This window comes from Bacillus rossius, chromosome 1 (assembly GCF_032445375.1).
Source record: "Bacillus rossius redtenbacheri isolate Brsri chromosome 1, Brsri_v3, whole genome shotgun sequence".
Lineage (NCBI taxonomy): Eukaryota > Metazoa > Arthropoda > Insecta > Phasmatodea > Bacillidae > Bacillus > Bacillus rossius.
In genome coordinates, this window is record NC_086330.1 from 89162371 (window position 1) to 89188728 (window position 26358).

Sequence of the window (26358 nt, forward strand, 5' to 3'; positions counted from 1 at the left end):
GAGAAGTAACCTCGGTGTAATTCAGGTACTCGTAATAGACACTTCCCGGCTAGCAGGTCAGACCTGAAGTGGTTCATGGCCAATTCGCGCCATCGCTTATCAATTAATGAGCACAAGGTCTAACATTGGGATTATCTTTGAAAGATTTGTGCAATGGGAGTGCATGACTTGATGTAGACTTTTGTACATACGCCATTGCTTAGCACATGTATGTCTGCAGAAGAAAACTACAAAAAAAATGACAAAAAACACAAATCAAGCAAAAATTGCTGTTGTCAGCTTTAAAATTGCAAACCCACAACTGTGTGTATCAGATCCCCTGTGAATGTGGCCACGTGTACATAGGTGAAACTGGCAGAGCTCTATCCACCCGAATCAAAGAACACAAAAACAACTGCAAGAAGGGTGAAACCCTAAAATCCAGACTTGCTGAACATACATGGGAAAATAGCCACAAAATTCTCTGGGAAGACTCCACACCACTCATACAGGAACCCGATAAAATAAAAAGGAAAATCAAAGAATCAGCTTTCATTATTAGCAATAAAAATATTTTCAGCCAGCAAGGCATTGAATTAAAAAATATGTGGATCCCTTTGATTAAGAGAGAAACATCCCTGCAGCACAAAACAATAGCCAATACTCAGCCTACAATAACCAATCCGCTTTAACTCCATGGTGCACAGCCAATGAGGAGTCAGCTTGTCTGCCATTGGCTGAGCAAGATGTAGTCCATTTTCTGATAAATACCCTCATAAGAGTTCCTGGTATCGCTGTCACACGCTCCCGGCCGAGCATATGAGGAAACGGCGGCCAGCCCCTTCTCAGACGCACCTGTGTTTCCGTACCATGTGCGTCTCTGCCTGAGGACGGGAGCAGATAGCAGTTCCCGCAGTCGCTTGTTTCTGTTGTAGAAAACTGTTGTGTTTGCTTCGTCTTTTCGTTTGGTCGTGTTTTTTGTCTCGTTTTGACTGTTGAGCTGAATTTTTTGGGTTCAATTTTTTTTGTGCTGTCATCATTCGTGGGGGTTTTTTCGTTTCTCTTTTTTTTGTTTTTTGTTTTTTTGGAAAACTATTGTGTTTGTTTCGTCTTTTCGTTTTGATGTGTTTTTTTGTCTCGTTTCAACTGTTGTGTTGAATTTTTTTGGGTTCGGAATTTTTGTGCTGTCATCATTTGTGGGGGTTTTTTCGTTCTGTTAGTCCATTTTTCTTTGTTTTTTCCTTGTTTGTTGACCATATTCCTGTTGTGGAATAGTGTGTGGCGTTAAATCCTGATAACAGCAATTTTTGCTTAATTTGTGTTTTTTTGGTAGTTTTCTTCTGCAGACATACATGTGCTAAGCAATGGCGTATGTCCAAAAGCCTACATCAAGTCGTCTAACATTGCGACATGAGAAACACGTTTGCGCCGGTATCATACCTGGCAGATGCTCCCACAGGGACACGGCACTAAGGCAAATAAATGGCAATAAATACCACGTCCAGCCACAGCTATGCAAAGGCCCGAAACACGTGTCCAGAGTGATAAGGCTCGTGTCGATAGTCATCGCAAGCGTGTTCAAGGTGGTCTGAGGTGTGTTCAGGATGATCAGATGTGTGTTCAATGTGATCAGGGGCGAGTTTAGTGTGATGAAAGGCATGTTCAGCGTGTTCAGATGCATGTTCAATGTGCTCAGAGGCATTTTCAAGGTAATCAGACGTGGGTTCAGGGTAGGTAGAGATATTTTCAAGACAGAGGCATTATCAGGGTAGTCAGAGACATGTTCAAGATGATCATAAGTGTGTTCAGGGTGGTCTGAGGCATGTTTAGAGTGATCAATGTCGTGTATAGGTTATTAAGTGGGTTGCTAAAGTTTATAATAATCCTGTCCATGGTGTTAAGGATGTTTCCAGATAGATGAAAGCTTGTCCAGATTGTAATGCATTAATTTTATTCCTCTCTTAGAGTTTAATTGTTTCTCTAAGCCGTGTGGGTGTTGAATGTAGCCACAAATTGCATATCTGTTTATAATATTAAATCACCCAACTTTGTGATTTTCTAGCCATACCAACTCTTCATCAGGAAGTTTCTCTTTATCCTGTATTTTCCCACACTATAGTGCACGCATATCGCACCCCGCATGAATGAACCAAGGGTTTTCCCTATGTTTATGCAGGTATTAACTCGGGCCACATTAACTAGTTATAGTTAGTCATGGCATCGATTGCTGCCATGGCTGGCCAAACCCTACACAAAGCACATGCTGCATACAACCCTCTACCCACATAGTACTAATATCAGCATGACTAGGCGTATAAGTTTCAGCCTAAGACGCACCTAGGTTAGGTCTCTCCCTAACCCCGAAACTTCTTACAGATTCTAAGTTTTAGTTGGGTCAGTGTGGGTTTACACAATCTGTGAGTTTGTCTTCTCCCTTGCCCATCTTCTTTCAATTTACTTTGTGAACATACAATTATATAGTGACACTGGTTCCATATATAATATACTGGTGTACTTTTGCGCAAATATATCTGCCTCTGTCTAACAATTCTTGACACATATGACAAATTCATATTCGTTTGAAAGTTTTAAAACTCGTACTCAACAACTTTTGACATACATCACTCTGGAGCATTTATACTTGTATAAGTAAAGGAAAATGTAAAATAAATTATGTTTATGTGTTGTTTGAGCACAACTATAAATATGTTAAAGTTTCGGATAGTTTCATTAAAAATAAAACGAAAGAAATGGTTGATAGCCATGACTAGTAAATTACATCATTTACATCTCAATAAGTTTTTTATGAGTAACACCTTAGCTCTCGGTATGCGACATTTGGTACAAGTCATTTCATGAATGGAACGGAAGTCACATGGAACGGAAAAATGTAACCAAGGTGTTGCCATCTATCGCGGATGGTGCAAAACAAAGACTACAAAGCCAAAGGGTAACTAAGTATATAGTATTAACTGTTTTGTAAATTTTAACAAGATTAGCAACGTTGAATAAAATTACTTGTCGGAACTCAGGTACAAATAGATTTTGTATTTGTTTTGAGGATTTTCTTTTTAATCGGAGCCGTTGTATTATATACCCAGTTTACATTTTTGGTCTGCTAATAAAATTATTCAATATTTGACATAGCTTTCCGGCAACCAATTTTAGCGGCGGGTGCGGAAACTACGTGTGATTTGAATCAAGAAATATAGTTGAAAACACTCTGTTTTATTTATCACGCTCGGCATTATTTTTAAGAATTCTAAATTAAATTTCGTGTCCGAGTTTCGTATTATAAGTGTATTTGCAACATGATAACACATGCATTTGCTCGTTACATATCTCTGGCGAATACCGAAAGACTCGCTCACTTTTTTTATAGGTAGGTGGGGGTTTTTTTTCTATCTTCTCCCGACGTTAGGTTTCAAATGGACGAGAGCGGTGAAACTATTTAATTGTGTCTGGTTTTTAAAATATTACGAATTGTTTTCGGTAGATTTGGAATAATGTAGCTGTTACCTTGGTGCGACTTCCGGAAAAATTTTAAATAGTTTTTCGTTTCGTGGTCCATACACCCCAAAACCATCGTATACTCATATATATATATATATATATATATATATATATATATATATATATATATATATATAACATTTTATGGACACGATAACTGCCGTAATTTTTCACAAATAACTTCCAACTTTATACACAGAATGTCGTAATGGAAAATGTTGGTCGGGTTCATTAAAGGGCAATATCCGACCAAAAGAGTAGAAATGGGGAAAGTTGTTTGAAAAACTGAAAAATCGCTATAACTTCCCTATAATATGGCAATTATCACATTCGTTTGAAAGTTTAAAAACTCGTAGGATTAATACCAAAAACTTTTGACTAAATACATTTTTGATACGACCAACCATAACTGCAAGGGGTGTAAAAAACAAGGATAGAAGGACAAAAAAATAATATCTGCCTTCGTATACCCTCCAACGATCAGTTATAATTGTTTGTAATCCATATAATTTTAATCTAAAACTTCTGTCTGAAACCATTTTTTATAAGATGAACCATTGCTGCAAGGTGTTGAAAAACACAGATGTTATATTTAAATAAATTCATAGTTCCCGTACCATGTACACTATTAAATCCGTTCTAATTTAATGTAAAACCATAAATTATTATCCACAAATTTAGTCTGAAATATTTTTTATACGACCAACCATTACTGTAAAGGATGGGAAAAAACAAGTGTTGAAGCACAAAAAAATTTATATCTCCTTTCGTATGCTCACCATCGAACTTGTTCAAATTGTTTGTAAATCTTATAATTTATATTTAAAACTGATTTTAAACAATTTTAATTCATAGCAACTTTAGTAACCACGCCATCAATATGTACCAGTTATTTGTAAATTTTATTATTTTTATCTAAAACTTTAGTCTCAAACAATTTTTGATACAACCAACCATTGCTGCAAAGGGTGGTTCAAGAGGGGTTGAAATAAAAAAAATTATTCATAGCAACCTTAATAATACGCCTTCAAATCCATTTAATTATTTGCAAATATTATAATTTTTACCTAAATCGTTTGTCTGTAACAATTTTTGAGACATTGCTGCAGGGGATTGAAAAAACAGGGTAGAATTTTTAAAAAATCATGTTTTACTTACCATGTACACTATTAAATTCGTTCTAAATAATTGTAAAATCATACATTATCATCTCCAACTTTTGTCTAAAATATTTTGTACTACCTAACATTACTGCAAGGAGTGGAGAAAATAGGGGTTGAAAGACAACAAATTTAATATATCCCTTACAAAGTAGACTATCAAATTCGTTCAAACTGTTTGTAAACCTTATAAATATTATCTAAAACTTTTGTGTAAAACAGTTTCTAATACAACCAACTGTTGCAAAGGTAGATAAATATTTGTTAAACAAAACTCCCTTTGTAGGTACACCATCAAATCCGTTCAAATTGTTTGTATATCTTATAACTTTTTCTTTAGCTTTTGTCTGAAACAATTTTTGATAGTTAAAAATATTATTGCAAGGGGTTGAATTAAGAAAATAAATAAAACTTCCCTACCATGAACAATATCAAATCCATTCTTATTTTTCTTTAACCCTCAAATAATGTCTAAAACATTTGTTAATATAAATATTTACGTAACCAAACATTACTGTAAGGGGTGGTAATAACAAGGTTTGAAAGTAAAAATAAATTCATTACAATTTTAATATATATACTATAAAATCCGTTATTGTTATAAATCTTAAACTTTATCTTAAACTTTGGCTGAAAAAAAACAGGAGTTGAAACTAGAAAAAAAAAATAGAAACTTTCTTACTATCAAACTAGATCGAATTTATTTAAAACCAGCTTATTATTATCTTAAACCTTGGTGCAACGCCAATATTTATATAACCACGTTATTGTTGCAACGGATGAAAAATAGTATTAAAAGATTAAAAATTAATCACTACCTTAGTCAGCATAATATGAAATTAGTTCTTAGCTATCAATGCTGGATGCATTGAGTTAAAAACATTTATAAAATTAAACAAAATTACAAAAATTTTTCTGTCAGCTTGTGAACTTCTCATTTGTAGAACAAGGATAGAGTTATAGAACAAGCCAGCTTTTTTTGTAATTTTGTAATTTATTTTTTTTATTTTTTGACAATTTTTCTGTGATTTTTCTGATATCTAAGAAAATGTGTGACAGTTTTCTTCGTGTGCTCCCGATTATTCTTGTCAATATTATGATTGTTTTCTCCGTGTGCTCCTGGTTATTAATCTTGTGGTGTCTCCAAATGCTTCTGGTTGTTTCTGAGAAACCGATTTATGCATGAAGGAATGTTTTACGTAATTAGTCATGTCATTTTTTTCAGAGTCCAATTTAATTAATTGAATTTCTGATACTAAATCCTCACTTGTAATATTATTATCAGGTTGAATTCAAACGATAATATCATTACTCAGTTATATATAATAATAATCTCTGAGACATCTGAAAATCACTAAAAAGCAAGACGAACTTCCTTCTCTTTGGTGCTTAGCGAAGCCATCCTTCTTTTGCGATCGTTAGTGAGCATCCTGAATCCCACATAAAATAACTAAATAATATTTACCTGTAAGCAGCATGTGGTGTCATCTGTTGACAAGAATCGACACTACTTTAAACAAGTTATTTTGCATGAGATAAATTAACTCTCACCGCTGAATGGTGCTATTGTAGTTAGAGCCAAGTAGTCTCGTAGCCACGTAGCCTCTTGTCCTGGAAGCTTCGTAGTCCTGTCGCCTCGCAGTCTCGTAACCTTATGTTCTGGAAGCTTCGTAGTCCTATAGCCTCGGGATCACTTTACCTTGTAGACTCGCAATCGCATAGTCTCGTAACCTCATGGCTCGCAGTCACATAACCCTGATGTCTTGGAGCCTCGTAGACTTGTAGCTACGTAACCAAGTAGCCTTGTAATCTTATAAAATAATGCAGTTGGAGCCATGTATCTTCGAAGCCTCTTAGCCTTGTAGTCAAATAGCGTTAGGCCTAAGACTATTTGGAGTCGAATACTTTTGACGTCATTGATTGTTGGAGCCAAAACACTGTTGTAGCCAATGACTGATGGTGGCATTGTATCCTAACGTAAAATTAACGAACGCAAACTACTGAGTTGAATATTCGTGAAAATGTACGTCCTTAGGGTTAGATGTGCTTCCAAATGTGCTTCCTTTTAGTGATTGTGCTTCCAAATGTGCTTCGTTTTCATTAAACGCTTGAACTGCGTGAATGTTGTGTGGTCATTGCGTACATTACGTTTAATTGTGATTCTGATGTGTTCTGCTACATATGCGGTGAATACACATTAAAAGATAATAGAAATACTGTTAGTGACCTTGTAAAGAGAGCTTATCATGGATACTTTGGTCTTAGGCTTGGTGATAAGGATAAAACCTGGGCACCGCATCAGGTTTGTAAAATTGTACAGAACATTTACGCCAATGGACTAGCGGAAAAAGAAAGAAGTTTGAAATTCGGCGTACCGATGGTTTAAAGAGCACCCAAAAACCACATCGATAACTGTTATTTCTGTCTAGAAAATATTACTGGAATCAATCGAAACAACCGTAGTAAGTGGACTTATCCTGATTTAGTCTCTGCAAGACGCCCGGTTCCTCACTCAGGGGAAGTACCGAGTAAGGAAATAATTATATGTATCGGCCCATAAATAAGAAATTTCATTAAGGACCTAGCCTTCATAAATTCCATCAATGAGGCTGAGCGAAAATCCTGGACTTCATTTGTTGCAGTTGTCGGAAATTTTCTTGGTCATTGAAAAGCAGAAAACAATGTTGAAATGGTAAACGATATGTTTAAAAATTTCAAATCCCTTAGGTGCAACATGAGTATTAAAGTGCACTATTTACATAACCACCTGGGCCGTTTTCCTGAAAATTTAGAAGACAGCAGTAAGGAGCAAGGTGAAAGATTTCATTAAGATATTAAAAATATAGAGGATCGCTATCAAGGAATATGGGATACGCACATGATGGCAGATTACTGCTGGAGTTTAAAAAGGGTCTGTTCCAAGATTATTCAAGAAGTTCACGAAAAAGTAGCTTCCAGTGTTGAGTGACTAGTTTGATTCCATCGATGACTTGATACTATATTTAAATATATAATAGTACATACTGGTAATATTTGTATATTATAATTATATTTGTATAATATAATAATATTTGTGTATTTTAATAAGAAGAATTTCAGGTTTAATTTTTAGATTCATGGATTTACCCTAACATAACGTAAAACGTACATTTCACTAAACGTTATATCTTAGAAATTTACCTCCTAGACAAAAACTAACGCCATATTTGGATTCAGGGTACCAAATTCATATGAAATCAGCTCCAAATACCCTGGAACCAAAACTATTGTTGGCCTATGCAATGTAATTGAACTCTACCTACCTTTATTTGTGCGTAAACAATTTTTAAAAATAGTCTTTGTGCTAATACATTCTATCTGCCTAGAAATAAATTTTAAATGAACTGTAATGCTTTTTCACATTCATTTATATTTTAACTGTTTTCTGTGCAACCAAACATCATTCATTTAGCATTTTGTATTTTCATATTATGAAACTATCATTATAACTCATTCTAAATTAGTGCCAATGTTTTCTGCAGTAACTCCCGCATGACGTACGTGTGCATAAATAGCTAGATTTGTCCGTGGATCTGGCAGGCCTGTAAACTTAAGCCATGTTTAATTTTCTCTCATTTATACACAAAGTGATACAGGTATGTGTGGATCAAATACTAAACTTTGCTTGAAAATGTAATTAAATTATCAAATAGAACTTATTTAATAGGATGTTACGTACACTCGGCGCAATATAACTGCGAGCTTGAGCTACGTCTTACATGAGGAGTAGGGTCTGCAACACGTGTGGGGGGTCGGGTGGATGAGGAGGGTGTATAGCAGATACGGCGACCTTTCACAGCAGGTAGAGAAAAGCAGAAAACATTGACCACTTACCACTGACGTTCCAAGCACTACCTCAGTTCTTCAACGCCACTGACTGTTCCATCCGAAGAGTCTGATGTGTAAACGTCACTGCTGTCACTGTTTGCATCACCTAACTGAACAATCACTTTATCAAATTCAAAGTCAAAACGCACATCCTTATCCCAGTATTCGTTCTCTAGTGTCTTGACGTGATTGCAAATCGGTATCCAATCTTCTGGACCCATTCGGTTAAATATCTCCTCGCAAAGTTTTTTACATTTGCCAAACATTTCTTGAAGCGACTTCTCCTTTAACTTTAGCCCATATGCTTTCTATCGGATTCAAATCCGGATGATAAGGGGGCAGACGAAGTAATGTGTGGCCACTATTTACCAATAGTCTGTCTGCCGAGTACTGCACTTGCGAAGGTTTGTGCTTCTTTATGAGGTTATACAAGTTTGGTTTGAGCATGTCGCTAGTAAAGGAAATATTCTCCTTACTTAACCACAGCTGCATTTCCAATTTTGTCGAGCTGGAGGTAGGCGTTTTATTTATTTTTACATTGTGATAGGGAGCATTATATATCACAACAACACTGTTTGGTGGAAGATTTGGTATTAATTGTTTGGTGAGCCATTTTTCATAATTATCTTCATTCATGTTTTTGTGATAATACCCTGTTGCCTGGTGTTACTTCTACATTTCAAGAGCATTTGGGATAAAACCTTTTTCGCCACCTGCGTGAATCATTATTAATCTTTGACCCTTCACGACAGGCGCTAGTAAACCATTTGAGGACACGTCACTCCACATTTTATTTTTTACATGAGACGACAATATGTACGACTCATCCGTGTATATAATTGTGCGTTCATCGTTTCTATATTGACGAATACTCTTGAGACATTCTATACGTTTTTGCCGAATATCTGATTTTTCTATTAAAAGAAAGCGCTGCGATTTGGTTTTATGCCACCTGAATTCTAGCTTCTTCAAAGTCGTCCTTAAGGTTGTAAGTTTGTATTGCTACCTTGGTAATTTATGTCATTCTTAAGTTTACGTCGTACAGTTTCTACAGTCGGTACACTTTTTCAAGTAAAAATTGTACACAGTACGTCGTACCACAGCTTAATCAAAGGTGTCAAGTTCGTGTTTACATGTTTTCTTTCGCTTCTTGTTGGGCGTCTCGAAAGATGTTCCTTCACCAGCTTCATTCCTCTTAGCCTACCTTTTAATTGTTTGTACAGTCGTGCGAGACACACCCGTCGCCTTAGCTGTTCTCAGCTGTGCTTTCTCTAGTGAAATGGAGGGTTCCTGCAATCGCGCTTCATTTTCCATAAACTGCAGAACGTTATAGACGATTTCCCGCGCCTGCGAGTGCAGTCTTTTACTCTTAACTTTTGACAACACTGGAGGAATTTAATGTATAAAGTTGTACTTTACTGAAGTACTGCACTACATATGTAACACTGGCTCTGAACAAAAGTGATACACTACATGCACACAAACCTCAGATCCAAACTGTAAATGAAAAAGTTTAGTAAGTACCACGGATGTGTTAACGAACGTATTCGTCGGATTTCACCGAAGGACTAAGTTTTCACTCTGTGCAGTAGCGTGTAGCCCCTGTTATCAAGTTACGAATTATCGCTCATTGCCGCGCCACGTCTGCCTTCCCCAATGTCATGACTCACATACACACAACGATTTTCTAACCGTCACCCAGGCTCGGAGTTATGTTGCGTCTACTGTATGCCCGGCATACGTACATTGATGACGCTAGCGCTGCGCCTAACCGCGCGCTGGATGCAACGTGTTCAACACCAGTTGCGCGCTGCGCGGAAAGCATTGGAGCCGCTCGGAAATGCTCGGCCAACTTCGTTGGGCGAGCTTTGTACCGGACATCGGGTGTGGGCGTGTTCCGGTCATGTAGGCCCAGAACAATCTCCAATGTTTTTTACCTCGAGTTCCAGAGTATATAAGGTCCCCTATTTTGCCCTAGGGGAGATACAGCTCCGAGACGACACCCGAGGCGGGTAGCTGCTGCCCGCGACTGCTACACCGTCAGAAATCTCGCCTGCCTGCCGTCACGCTGCCCGAGCAACTTCGAACCACTTGGTAAGACACTTCTACGTAAAACTGTTTGCCCAGCTGAGAGCAACAGCGTTAAGACAGCGATACCAGTTGGATCAATATTTATAAATTCAGAAGAGGGGCTAGCGTTGACGGCGGCATGGTTTGTAGATGACGGTGTTTGAGCTTAAAACCACCCAGAAGAGACATTTTCTTTGATTCGACAAATAACAGTAACTCCCGGATTCAACAGTCAGAACATCGTGTTTTTCAGTTATAAATAAACTAACACGTAAATGGAGATACAATAAGAATTTTGAACGTTGAGGACTTTAAACGTTGATCAACTTAGCAGTCACTCCCTCGCTTGGTTTAGTGATGTTTAATAATTATGTTCCTAAGAATTAATGTCCTACTTAAGAGCGTTAACGTAAATGATAAGATTTTTAGATTTGTGTGTTTGAAAATCATGAAACTTGTTTACTATTCGTTTTTGAAGAAACGGCAGATATCCTTATTCTTGTAGTATATTTCGTTAAAGTGTATCAATGTCCTGCCTTCAGCATTAAAGTATGGTTTATTGTCGCTTCATATATTTTGTTGTATATTTACGTAATGTGATTTGACAGTGTAACCAACGCATTGCCGCGGGCGTTGTGTACTAGTTGAGTAGCCTCAAGTGCAGTGTTTTTGTTAAGGCGCTTTCACTTAAGTAAGGGCTGTCCTAATCATTTTTGTATTTTCTGTTCACAGAGACTTTCCAGCTGTGTAACAAGTGAAAGCTCTGGAAAAAATGTGATTTATTTATATCTTGAAGTTAATATTTGTTTGTGATGAAGGGTATGTGTATTTGAAGAATAAAAATGTTGATATCTAACACTAAGCACACCTCTGTCTACCATATCACCCCTTGTTCCTCTTGCGTTTGACACGAGAGGTTACAAGGAATAAATGGGTAATATTAGTAATGACAAAGTCAATAATTAAATAATTGCCTCTAATCAATAACGTTTTGAAATTAGAGACAGAAACACATAGGTAATCACAAAGTATAACTTATTAACAAGAAAACATGCTGCAAATCCATAGCGTATGTTTGAAATATTTTCACCAAGTAGTTCGTATTACAAGACACACCTTCAGCATGCCAGACAATTAAAAAAAAACATAAAAACTTCTTACTGCTGCAGTTCACCTCGTGCGGATGAATTTCAACTTAAAACTCCCAAACTCTCAATTTTAAATCGAAATTAAACCCAACCAACTACTCCCTTTTTTATGTACATACATACAACTATAGGCTTATGCCACCGTTGATGCCCCAAAAATAAATTCAACCTAATCTGCAAAGCCCATAATTATTCTTTTAAACAAAAAAAAACATCAAAACTAGCTAGCTTTCATTTTTCAACACTAGACGACATCCGCCGTCTGAAGGGCTCCACGGTTCGATGCCCAGTTCTGGCATTCGACCCTCAGGGAGCGCAGAAATACAAGTGCGGATATTAAGGCCCTGCCTACATGGACACACATACGGTGAGTAGGGCTTCAGGAAAAACAACGCGATTTGAAAACTGCTCAATATATCCGAGTGGGGTCTGTTTTCTAAGAGCATTTAAGAATTCGCTGAAGGCTGATAAGTAGTTTTGTTTCCGGATTAAGTTTTCAAACTGTATTTTTAGAAGAGTATAAATGGCTAAAATCGAGTATTTTCAGAGTAATTTTTAAGCATAAAACAACCGGTACTTGAAAGCACTTTTAAGGGACTTGCATTAAACTTTATTTTCATTTCTCCACTTTATAATGTTATGGTCACCGTTAAAATTTCATAGTTCTCCTATGCACGTCGATAAGACTGCGCGCCAGTTCAGAGCCATGCGCTTAGAGGCGATACCGCTCTAGAAGCACCAGCCAGTGTCACTCTTATCACCCTTTCTCACTGACACAGATACACCCCTGACGAGGTGGGTCCATTAACAGTGGAAACTGAAACCATGTTTTGCTTGACATGTGACGCAAATCTATCGCAAAAAAAAATCCCTCGGGTGGGCGATTCAAATCTAAAGTGTAAGCCATATAATAAATTAACTACTCGTCAGCTTATTGCGTAGTAGAAAACAATTACTGTGCAAAAAACACATAATATTTGTTTGTAATAAAAAAGCATTTTCAATATCAATGAAAAGGATATGAAAGTATTTCTGGTATGCCACACAACAAAATATGTGGCTACCAAAATAAAGTGATCTAATGTTCCGCTGGTTTTGTTTGCCTGACAACAGCTAATGCATTACTTCTCACAATCACTCTAACTATGCTAGTAACATAGGTATTATAAAAGATGCTATCTAGCGGATGGACCTAAAAATACTTCAAAAACTATGTCTTGGCAATTAAATGTTTCTCCCCCGCGAGCGCAACTAGCTGTAATAGTCCGGTTGCAGCTTATAATCAGGCTACACCTTGCAATCAGGCTGCAGTGTGACTCTTCATTACGCACATGGCGGAGTAACTCTGATTGACGAGACTGCGATCTAGTTTTGGAAGTAGTTTTGGACCCACCCGCTAGATAGTAGCTTTGATACTATATTACAAACATTGCTACATAGATTGTGAGAAGTAATGCATTAGCCTTTATCAGGCAAACAAACCTGTGAAAAATGTATTTACTTTATTTTGATAGGAACTTATTTTGTGGTGTGGCATACCATTAATTTTGCGTCTCCTTATTTATACAGAACATGCTTTTTTATTATCTCAAACAGAATTGTTTCTTGCACAGTCCAAATCTCTGTTACTAAGCTATTAGTTTTCAAGTAGTCAAATTAACATTATAAACATAACCCTTTGGGTTTGAACCTCCCGTCCGAGTTGTTATTGCTATTAGATATGGGCCCACCCGACATATAGCGTCATATGTCGTACAAAAAATGGTAAGAGTCGCACTTCTTTATCTCCATCCTTGTTATATGATTAGGCAACTGCGAATCTAAGCGGCATCGCGGTTCTCAGAAGTGTTTACACCACTGCATACCTCTCAAAGCTACAACAGCTTGGTATCCTGTCACGTGGTTCATTCTTGAGTTTCCCGCAGATAAGGGGCAATTGTGTTACAACATTCATTTGCAAAATGTATAATATGAGTTCAAAAATATAACAACTTCCTTTTACCACTTTTCGAAATTATTTCCTTGTGGGGGTAAATTTGTGCGTACATTAAAATTTAAATTAAATCCCTTTCTGGACAGCCTGCAGGCGCAGGTAGATTTAGAAGTACCTATTTCTTGTGGAACGTTCTGGAAACTTCCAGAAACTTCTGAAACGTTTTTTTAATAAAGTATTGTTTCGAGTGGGTAAAAACGGGTTCTTAAGGATAGCCCAATTAATTTTATACAATTTTATTTACTATTAATATTTACATCACTAATTAAAACATTTAATGTTCACAAATCACTAAATATCTACCAGTCCAAAGTTCACACTCCTCACTGTAGCTAGGCTCAACAGTGGTTCGCCTCTCACCCCGCAGCTGTCCGCACACACAACGTCTCACGCCACTCAGTCGCACTCTCAAAGTCCCATCACTCCGCATCACACCGCTCGCTAAAAGGGGGGGGGGGGGGGTAAGGGAACTCTCGCCCTCTTCGCTGAACTTGCACTTCACTGAACTTGCACTTTCGGAACCTCCGCGGAGGCCGGCGTCGCCGCTTTAATACTAGCTGGCCATCTTTCTGGAATGGACGGGAGTGGTTGTGGCATGTCACGTCATCCGGGGTAGACCCGACGCTCGAAGTATCCAGAAACGCGTGGCAGCCATGTCACAATACCAGCGGCGGCCTCTGTGAGCTCAGGCCACTAAGGGTCGGTAACAACTTTGAATATATATACTGTATAGAAGTCGCCAGCCCAGGTTAAAATTTCTAATACGGTTTTGAGGTAGTTGGTTAATTCACCGCCGCAATCGCCACCATCTCTAGGGCATCGACTTGTGGTGGTCCCTAGCGGACAAGTGTCGAACTCTTCAAACACCCCTTCCCCCTCCCGTTGAACGACCTCGAGCTGCAGTGAATGATGGATGAGGGGTGCGGGGAATGACAGCGGGCGACAGTGCTGCATTCTAACGTGTACACAACAACTAAGACGATACAGGGCGTTACGGCAGCGCACTGCAGCGGTGAAGTTCCCAAGCTGCTCATTTTACGCTCTTGAAAAACGTAGAGTAAATCCTATACACTCGCGACTTCTATACAGTATATATATATATATTCAAAGGTAACAAGAGCCCGAGGAGGGGCGGTGCGTGAGTAGCGAGGGGGTTATCGAGGACCCTTGTAATCCGGCGAGGCACGCCTTACGTCAATGGACGGCGCGTCCTCCCTCGCCAAAGCCCAGGCTCTAGTATGCTCGTAGCAGTATGTACATAAAATCCTACATGTTCTCCAACAATCCAAAATGATCGATTAAAATTTTCTCAAATGTAATGCAATGTAAATGTTTAGAATGTTTTTTTTTATGTAATGTATCCAGCATTCAATATCTTATAACGAATTTCATAATATGCCAATTAATGTAGTTACGGCTCTATTTTTACCTTTAAACACTACATATTTCATACTTTGCACTATTAAGAACTCTTACAAAAATTTATTTTGGATCGAGGTTTAAGATAATGTTTAGAATTTGTCTAATAAGTTTGAAATAATTCGATAGTGTATGCAGTAACGAATATTTGAACCTTTTTGACGTGACAACGTCTAATAAATCGATGAACGCCGGCTGCACGCATGAAAAAGTGTTCCGTTACCCTGTGTCCCGTTACGCTCATTGTTCCGTTATGCTGTGTGACAGAAGTGAAAACTTAAAACTTTGTTTATAAATGTACGTAAGAAAATGAATCTGATTACTAGTATAATTTCAAGTATTTTTTCTTTTATTATTAAAAAAAGTAGCATCGATCGGCGAGTGCAGTAATAATAGGTTATGTTACAATTGACTAAAAAATTATGGTGATTCATATAATTGATGATAGATATTTGATTACAGTTTATTTATATGAAAACATGTTCATAATTATATTTAAACTTTATAGCTAAACGCCAGTTATTAAAATTAATTACACGTCATCTACACGTGAACTGTTTCGTCGACTGTTTATAAAGTGAAGTGAAAAGTTAATGTGGTTTTCATTGCTATTACAATAACAATTTTGGCAATAAAGGTTAATTATACTTGCATTTTAAAAAAACTGATTACTAGTATAATTTCAAGTATTTATTCTTTTATTATTAAAATAAATATGATTCAATTTTATTCATAAAAGTATCCAATCATTTCATCAATGTTTTGTTATGACGTTGTCACGTTAAACTATAGTCCGTAAACCGTCTTTACAGACAACCAATTATTATTATTTTTTTTTTGACAATCCCAAGTCACATACCAAAAAACTTAATTCGTTCTGAGTCATTAAGTAAAGTTCACTGGTATTGGTAAAAATGTAGGGTCACAACCGGTGTTCTCAGGAAGTCGTGGATCATATTCTGGTGAAGAATTAAAATCACCGGGAAACATGTTTGCCAGGTTTAAAAGCGCATTCGGTACCGGTAATTCCTTGGTATGAGAAACTGGCCTGAGTGCAGAAGGCAAATTTGGATACGGAATTTTGTCCCTTTGCTGTTTTAAAATACCTTATGTTTTAACGATACAAAAGTAGCAATCACTTGCATGCATGGTCAGTAGGATCTCTCCACAACATAGAAACTGCCAACGGCACAGACTTTTTCTTTCGATGCATTCACAGCCCCGAATTAACGTGACAAATCCGACAGCAAATATGAGGGATCCAAATTTTATCTTGATCTCCAATTTGGCACTTAAATATATAAATTAGGCTTGCTTCACTTCCCAGAATATATATTATAACTTTAAAATAAATCGTCCGCGTATACAACAAAACTTTTCCGCTGGATTTTAACAATACGTACGAATCTAACTTGTTTTATATCAAATCGACTTTAACATTTGACTGTACTGTAAACGAGAAAAAAATTTTAAACTATAGAAAACAATTGATCGAAAAAGTGGTATCAATTAATCGAAAAATCTTACGTCAAACATGACATTTTGAGAAGAAACATTACTCCTCCCGCTCTATGAAATCGATTGATAAAGAAGTTTTGCTTAGGTTAAGCATATTTTGAGAAAAAAATTTGTTTTGAAAATGTTTTCCAATAATTTAGCATACGAATATTGTGTAAATTATTTCAAATCAAAACTATCCCTCAAATATCATCTATAATCCTCTAATTAGTTCATTTCATAGAGAGGTAGGGGCTAAGTTTCTTTACATAAGTGTCCAGATTTAGTTATGAATCGTTATCAATTTTTCCGTCTATAAATCTGCCCTTAAAGGTTCGTAGAATACTGTGGAAATGCCCCCTTATGGTCTTGTGGTAATTCCTACATTGTCAGGTCCGAAGTCAGGTAAAAATAATGTGAGTGACCCCATGATATAAAGCGGAAGCAGATGATTTAAAATGGGACCTGCAAAGCCATTTCCGTGAAACGGTGTTTTAAATAACTACCTAAAGAAACGCAGAAAAAAGAGCATTCTCATCAATGTTACAAAAATCATGTCAACCAGTGAATGATTAAAAGCATACTTCGTTGTTCCGATAAACATGCTTCACAAAATTGCAACAAATAATTGTTATAAACTGAACTATCTCTCTGTTAACTCAGTCATCGTTCTGGGTGGTACGCTCTCGGAAACAATCAGCTATTACAGATAAGATAAGCTCTCTTCAGTTGCCCGGTTCTCTGATTGGCTGAATGTGCACGACCCCGTCCTCCTTAACTTAATTCTTCCTGCGTAGGCGATACTGAGGAAAAAAACCGCTCCTTATCTGATAGTTCCATGAAATTGAAAACTATTTCGATCTGAGAGAATAAAGACGTAGTGAGTCCAAATCACTGAAATATCGCACCTTCAGACTCGCGGGCTATTATTAAAGAGCTCTGCTGTGTGCTGTGTGCTATTGAACAGACGCGGCCAATTCACCGGACAACATGAACAGTGAGTGTTGAAACCGTTACTCAGCTGAACTCACCGAAAAATGCGGAGTCGAGTTCGGCCCAAATTGGAAAATTTCTTACTTAGAATGTAACCATATTAATATATATATTTTTTATTTTAGTAAGCACATCCTGTAAGGTACAGACAAGCTGCTCCTGTTATCATAAAGCGCATAATGAATTTTACAGGCAAGCTGCTTATTATCATAAAGCACATTATGAATTTTATAGGCAAGTTGCTTATTATCATAAAGCCCATCCTGAATTGTACAGGCAAGCTGTTGCTTATTTTTAGCAAGCACATACTGTCGGTACAGGCAAGCTGTTATTATTAATAAACCCATCATGAATTGAACACCAAAGCTGGTGCTGATTATCAGCAGACACTTTCTGTATCTTAAAGCAAAATGTTGCTGATTAGTACCAGGACTAGGCGGTACGAACACTTACTTCTGTCACTTCTTGTCAATTAAGACATAAATAATTGACGATGTTGACGTGAGCTCAAAAATTAAAAGAACTTTACCATTTAAAATATATTGTTGCAAAAACATTTGTACGTGGACAAAGTCACAGAAACTAATCAATATATTTTTTTCAATTACCATGGATTTTATTTACAATAATTAAACAATAGCATGACTTACTATGACTTTACCCTTTCACCTACTAATGTAATAACTTTTATTTAAGATTTTAATTTATAGTTTAGTAAATGATGCATATTTCGTACTTGATTTTAATGATATGAGATTCGTTACATATTTTAATAATGTTTAATATACTTGCATGTGTAGTCAACAATTAACTACTATAACATTTAATATTTTATGTTATTTTTAATACGGTAACCACATCTATTTATCAACACTGACATATTTCCTCGGGTATTACTGGAAGCGCAGGTCCTAACTCGGCACATGTGACGTCGTAAGTATGGAGTGCCTAACAGCCTCATCCCCACTAGTGCCATGCAACGTATAATGCCCTTTGTTCGAATACCATTCACACCATATTGTATTCCCGATGATTCTTAAATACTCGTGTTCCATTCGTTGGCAGTTTGTTTTGCAAACATGTATTTTAGCATGTAAGTTAAACTACACCAAAATTACAACGTTGACTTAGGTCAAATGTGTTTTCTTGCTTAAATAATCCATAGAATGTTTGTGTGCATTTTTCTAAAAAGTAGTGTAATGTTTGTTTCAAGTTTCAATGTTGAATTCGTAGTACATGTCATGCATCTGTGCCACTAGAGGGAGTGTGTGCTCCCGAGCCTACAATAAGTGAAGTAGTTCAGCTGGGTTCACAATTTAAAAAAAAGCGAGTGCACAGCAGGCAAAGCACACGACTGTGAACACATGTGCTTAAGTAGGTTCACAATTGAAATATTACATTTAATTCCAGCCAGTTAAATTCCGTGATGCATCCGACATTTGATTGTGTTAGTAAATAATTATATTAACTAACAAATGATTATACCGCGACATCAACCAGCAATTTGTGAGCACAGTTTTTTGTCATATAAATTAATTTGGGTTATATAAAATTTGTAGTTTACCATTCTACCCACAAAACCTTTTTATTCTTTATTGACACTAATTTCTTTAGTGATAGAAATAATTAATTTTTAAAGCAGGAATATTATGTACACACACATGAGCATTGTAATATCTCGATAATTTCTTGCCACGATATAATTGATCATTATAAACAGATCTTTAGTTCCGCCTAAAGTGCATCCTACTCTATTCTCATTGGCTGTTGCGGCATGCCTGACCCATGCGCACGACGGTCCTAGGCGCTATTGTGAATCAGTATGTTCGAAAAAAAATGGTAGTTAATTCTTGTGCTTACGACCTACTTTAATGTTACTGTTATTTTTTTTTTCAATTGTGCACCCAATTCAGTACTATCCCTGTGTTTACGGCCTGCCACAATTGAGTAGGCGGTGGCATCTGACAGGGCGTACGACTCAACGAACTAAATGTAAGTTCGCTCCGCTACTGAAAGCTACCGCCCATACTTAACCAACAATCCACAGCCCCGTTTACACTCATTCCTACTTCCAGTCACGATACGTTGGGCTGTGATAGTATTATAGACTCCATTTCCGGAATTCTGCTGTACTCTTACGAATATTTTTCCATTAAAATTATAATATATCTTCACAGAATGATTATTAATTCGTCATCCTTACAAGCAGGTAATAATTCACCTTACAGGTGGCAACACAATGTATATTTTGAGTCGAAAACATTACTTCTGGAACTTGAAAAAAATTAAATTAAAGTACCAATTTTATAAAACTTTATCAGTGCAATGTAAAAACAACTTACTCAGAAATGCTCCTTCAGAACACGTATATTGTGTTTTGACAAAGATTTGTTTAAATGTAACTGATCAAAATTCTAAATATCATCTTTTAAGTATAAATTATGTTATTTAGTAGTATAATATGGATAAACATTTGGGAATATTAAATAAAAATACACATTATCAGTGCATACATTTAGATAAAATACATATTTAATAGCCATTTGACTGTGAACTCGTTAATAGAACACACAGCACACTGAATATCAAATTTACAACTTTTGAACTGCTGTTCCAGGATGGCAGAGCTGGTCCCTCCTGCTGGGAGTCGCGTGCGCGATGTCCTCCAGCGCAGAAGTGATTTGCGGTAGCAGCCAGTACTTGCCAAATCCCAATGACTGTGGTTCCTACTACGAATGCTCCAATGGAATAGCGAATCTGATCAAATGCCCAACTGGTCTTGAATTCAGTGTAACTTCTAACAGCTGTAACTATCCACAACTAGCACAATGTGGATCATCGAACACCGGTGTCACTGTGCCTTCCATATCAGGCAATTTACCAAAGTACTACTGCCCAGAGGTGGATGGAACTACAGCTTACATATACCCTAATCCATCCAGCTGTTCTTCATACTACATGTGTGCTGGGGGATCTCTGCATCTTTACCAGTGCCAAACAGGTCTGGAGTATTCCGTTGAAGAAAGAGGGTGCGACTATCCCTACAGAGCCAAGTGTGACCTAAATAATTTGCCATCTTTTCCTACTGGACCTACCTCTCAAGCACCTGTGGGACCTACCACTCTAACATCTGTGGGACCGACTCCTGGATACTATTGCCCAGAGGTTGATGGGCCTACAGCTTACATCTACCCTAACCCTTTAAGCTGTTCTTCATACTACATGTGCGCTGGAGGTTATCTGCATTTCTACCAGTGTCAAACAGGTCTGGAGTATTCCGTCGAAGAAAGAGGCTGCGACTATCCCGACAGAGCTAAGTGTGACCTAAATAATCTGCCAACTTTTCCCACTGGACCTACTAAATCATCCCCTATAGTATCTTCCACAAATTCGCCCGTGAATGTTTTGTGCCCTGCAAATGTTGAAACTCTTGTACGTGATCCAACTGATTGTGGTAAGTTCTACGAATGTAACTATGGTATTCCTATAAGAGAATCTTGCTACCCAGGACTTTACTTCAGTGAAAAAAATCAAGCCTGTGACTACCCGCAAAATGTTCCAGAGTGCACATCAACATAATTCTGTTATTGTACTGTTTACAATTAAAAATGGTACACCTAACTTTTATACTGTACAGAATGTTTAAACTATGTAAAATAATAAACTATGATTATTATATTAATCTTACTTTGTAAATTGTTACATACGAATTCATATATCTGCAAGTTAATGTTACATAATCATATAGTTGTATCATAAATCTTTAAAGAGAAAATGTCTGCAGGTATGAGAATTAAAAAATCGTCTTAGGTATGGAAAACATAATTTTAAGGGATCATAACAAGTAATGTACACAAGTGACTATAGATAACTATGTTACTATTTATAGTAACTTACAATAAGTTTTTGCCTACCTATATTAACAGTGCTACTTTAATTTTCCATTATTGTTACATGGGATATGTATTCAGTTTTCTCGTTAAAATAAAACACTACATTTAGCCCCAGTTACCATATTTTGTAAAATACCACCATTTGTCTTAGTATTGTTTTTGTGCCATTTTCACGTGTATGTACGGTCAAGTCAATTAACCATACAGTCCTACAGCTAACTAAAGCCTGTATGCCAAGATGGAATTTTTCTTGGAATATTCCATAATAGGGTCATTGGCAGAGATCCTATCCATAGTGCTGGCCATTTTCATGGAAGTTTTTGTATTTGGTTTTGCTGGTATTTTCTGTGAATGATTTCATACTAGGTTGAAATTTTTACCTAACCAATGACCGATGTTGACTTAAGATAGTTTCAAATAAGTTGAAAACTTGGCAGTGCTCACCCATTTTGATTGTTTATGGATGTTGATTTTGGGTTTTGAAGTGCACTTTAAATAACCTACCAATTTTTCGGGGCAGTTTTTTTTGTGCAATTATGTAATATTATGAGATTTTTTTTATTAAAAAAATCTCGTGATGTGACGTATTACGTAGGCCTATCACTGTGTCATTTACTACATATAAATAAGATTTAATAATCAAACCCAAAATAAAATAATATTAGTAAATATTATGTGATTACATAAGAGATATTGTTGTATTTTTTATTTAAATGAAATTGCAACAATAGTGTTAGTTTGCGGAAAATAGCTTAGTTGCAAATGAACAAACAATTCCAAAATAAAGTTCACGGATATTTCATACGTTTTTGTGACTGGCATAATCACATATTTTGTAGAATATTAACGAAAAACCTAAATTTATAAATGTGCATGTTTTCATAACAGTCCCATCTAATATATAAAATTCTCGTGTCACAGTTTTCGTTGCCATACTCCTCCGAAACGGCTTGATCGATTTTGATGAAATTTTTTGTGCTTATCCGGTATCTATGAGAATCGGCCAACATCTATTTTTCATCCCCCTAAATGTTAGGGGTAGTCCACCCCTAAATTTTTTTTTAATTTTTGGAGAAAATTTTTTATTTTATTTTTTTTATAATGTGGCATTAAAAAATACACACAACCCTAAATTTTCACCCTTCTACCCCCAACCCCTAATTTTTAATAGAATTTTATATTTTTCAACCCCGGTCGATAGCTGATCAATTAACACTTGATCAACCTTCCCCGCCTACAGCGAGCTCATTACCTGGATTAACACATAGACCACATATTAATATGAAATTCCATCCCTAAGGGAGTGAAAAAGTGATAATTTCATTTTATAACAGAAAAAATCATAGGTCATAGATATACAAATAGTGAGGGAGTGTCATTTCTTTATGTCTGCTACACGATCATACACATAGTAAGGTCTGGCAAATTCATATTTTTCTCCTTGGTGAGACCAGCCCGCTTAGTGGAGCTCGCAGCGGCTAGCAAAATAAAGGCGCTCATAACCGTTTTGTTCTTAACTTCGTCAATAGATAGAGTTAGTTGCCTTGAATTTTAAACACACCATCGTTTGATGCGTTTGTCATGTCTTTAATTTTCGTTTGTTTGTGCCGTATGCGTTACTATACCATTCATCCAATTGCGATGCAATTTTGGTGAGTTGTAATGCGCATGCCCGTGAAGGTTTCTGAGACGGTATAACTATTTTGCAATAGTTGGAGCACAAATCGTTTCAAAAATGTGTTTATTTCATATTATATAGCGGTAATTCGTCTGTTTTTGTTGTATAAGTGCACACTAATGACATAATTTATTTAAATATAAAAGAGAGTCAGAGATAGAGTGATATATATAGAGTGAGATAGAGAGAGACAGAGAGATAAGTTGAGATAGAGCGAGGTATAGAGAATGAAATGGGTTAGATAAAGAGATATATAGATGTATATAGCTATATAGAGATTTATATATAGAAGAGATAGAGATAGTGTGAGGTATATATGTAAATATGTAGATATAATGAGATAAATAGCGATAGAGAGATGCATAGATATATAAAGATGTAGATAGAGATAAATATATGTTTAGAGAGATGGATAGATGATTTGTATATGTGTAACTACTTCAAACATATTACAAAACATAGCTGAATGAGGCATTGCAATGCATGTCGAGCATTAGCTAGATAATTGAATTTATTCTATATTTGTAATCTCTTATTTTTAAGCTTTTTTCTATATTACTTTATAGAGTCTAGATTACATACAGACCAGTTAAATAACTATAAACTGGCAGAGCAACGTCTGTCGGGATCTGAAAGTGATATAAATTATTTTGCACACTTGACATTCAAATTAAGAAGACAATTACTAACTACATCTGATTTCGAAAAAGGTACCCTTCATCATGTATTCAGCCCGGGCAACGCCGGGTACTGCAGCTATAAATTCCCTAGAAATAATTTATATGGCAAAACAACGTTTGCCGGGTCAGCTAGTAATTATATATGTTACAACAATAATGTGGAAAATTTCGTTGCATATAATTTTTTTATGTTTCAGTCAGTTTGGTTTTGTGATGATTCTAGGTATATTGTGACTTTTCCGCGTAATCAATGCGTTTGTGCACAAAATATTGCGAAATCTAGTGATATATATTTTTTTCTTAATAAATCAGATCGATGGCGGGACATATATTCATTCCACCCAATAATGCAATTGAATATTGAAATAAAATTCACCATTTTCTCCCTTCACTAACTTAAAAAAAATATATATACGTCCCTGCCTTGCAAGTAGACGCGTCTGGATTCAATCTTTGAAAACAATTCGCATCAATTAAAGTCATAATAATATTAATTTTAAATATCACAAAAAAAAGAAGGTTTTCGAATATTTACAACCACAATATTTGCCAAAGGCATCTTCAATAAAATTTACCAATTTTTTAATGTTCCGTATTAATTTTAAAAACTCATATTTAAAATTTGCAACTGACTTTTTGAATAAACAAGCACTGTGCAAAATTTAGTTTTAACTTTCACTTCTAGAGTATCAGCTTGATTATCAAAAGCTGTAAAAAAAGTCACTAACAATATGTTTGAAAAAATGAAAAAAATGAAACTGTAAAAATTTATCAAAAATATGTATGTTTTCGTATTGTTACTCATGGGAAAACAGGTTAGAAAATGATAGCACAATTATTAAATACATTTTTATTTATTAACTATTATTTACACTATGAATTAAATTACAACTCTTCAAATGTTTGTCCACAAAATCATTTACTCTTTCATTTAGTCCACAGTTTACTCTCCAATGGAGCTCGGCTTATTAGTGTCTCTCACCTCGCACCTCAGTCCCAACACACTGCCTCGCACTACTCACTCGTCCGTCACACACACAACACTGTTCCCGATGCACCGGTCTCCGCACACGGAGCCCACCTCTCGTCGTCCGAGATCGCTCGCCAAGGGGCCACTCGCTTTCTTCACTTCACTGTCTGTGAGTTTGACGTCGCCGTTTTCATAACCCTCAACCCTCCCTTCTGGGATGGTCCCACACCCCTTTGAAGTGTCGCGTCATCAGGGTTGACTTTACACCCGAAGCTCCCAGAAAAATGACGTCCTAGCTACGCCACTCCACGCAGTGACCTCCGGGAGCCCGCAGAATTCTCCAGAAGATTGGGGGGTTCAGTGACAAAGCGTCGAGGAAATGGGAAGCGGGAGGAAGTGGGAAGCGTGGGACCACTGCTAATCCGACAGTAAATGTGCTGGAGCCAGGTTTGGGGGTGACAGTTTCTTAAAGCAAACAACCTGTGTTTTTTTTAATTCAGGGTTTTTTTTAGGTTTAAAACAGCTTTTTTATTACATTACCTAGTTATTTTGGTTCTCAACATGTTCAAATGAAAGCCATACAACATCTCGCTATCTGACATGTTGAACTGGGGGTCCTGTTGTCAGGGACTCGCTTAGATAACAGCGGCCGCTTGAATAATATGTGAGTCAAAACAACATCAATCGTCATTAAAATTTTTAATATAGTAGATTATTTGTTTAGGAATTTCAGGGAAAGATAAGTTCTAATTAAATATTCAAACAACTAATCTCACAGTGTACATACCTGGTGCATTTAATCTTACTAGAGAACTGAGAGTCTCTGAAAAATGGAACCTCCAGAGTCCAAACATGATTTAGACTACTTAAATAGAAATTTGATTATGCACAGCTACTCATAACCCCCAACTGACTTCAAATGTCTACAACACATGACTAAAATATTTTGTTTGATTCCAAGCTAGGACCAAAGTCAATTATTTGTACCTCACATATACAGTTCAGGAGACCTTCAGTGTTGATATAGCCACAGCCAAGACTTTCTCCAAACCCAGCATCTTCGAAACCCCTTAGTCCTAAGTGTCGATCCTTGCTCTGCCTTATAAACCAACCAGTAGTTTATAGTAATTGATAATTTTATTTAATTTCAAAATTTGTATATATTTATTTGTGAAGTATTGCCACAACTTGTGTTTTAGAGAACTTTCTTCTTTTTCTTTCATTATACTTGTTAGTAGATTTTAACAACGATATCTTTGGATTTTAAATACTTATTTGCCTACTTCCTCTATTCTTGCTTTTGAGTTAGAAGGTCGATGAACGGTTTTTATTAGGAATGTGGAATTCGAAGAGTGAGCATGAAAGAAAATGATAAGCAGCATACTTGACGGAGACTTTGAGATATACGACTCTAAAATTTATATAAAACTTATAGTTCATCGCTCCCAATATTCATCGAGAACTACATAATCGTCATCGAAGATAGTCAAGAACTACA

The 26358-nt window shown here is 36.4% G+C and overlaps 1 protein-coding gene across 1 annotated transcript; it reads left to right on the forward strand.

The window, feature by feature from the left end:
- Positions 1–17516: 17516 nt before the first annotated feature.
- LOC134539467 (probable chitinase 10) lies at positions 17517–21646 on the forward strand. The gene is made up of 2 exons (XM_063381530.1): positions 17517–17643; positions 20257–21646. Exons 1-2 carry the CDS (start codon positions 17637–17639, stop codon positions 21216–21218), a joined length of 969 nt encoding a protein of 322 aa, XP_063237600.1. The 5' UTR covers positions 17517–17636; the 3' UTR covers positions 21219–21646.
- Positions 21647–26358: the final 4712 nt, after the last annotated feature.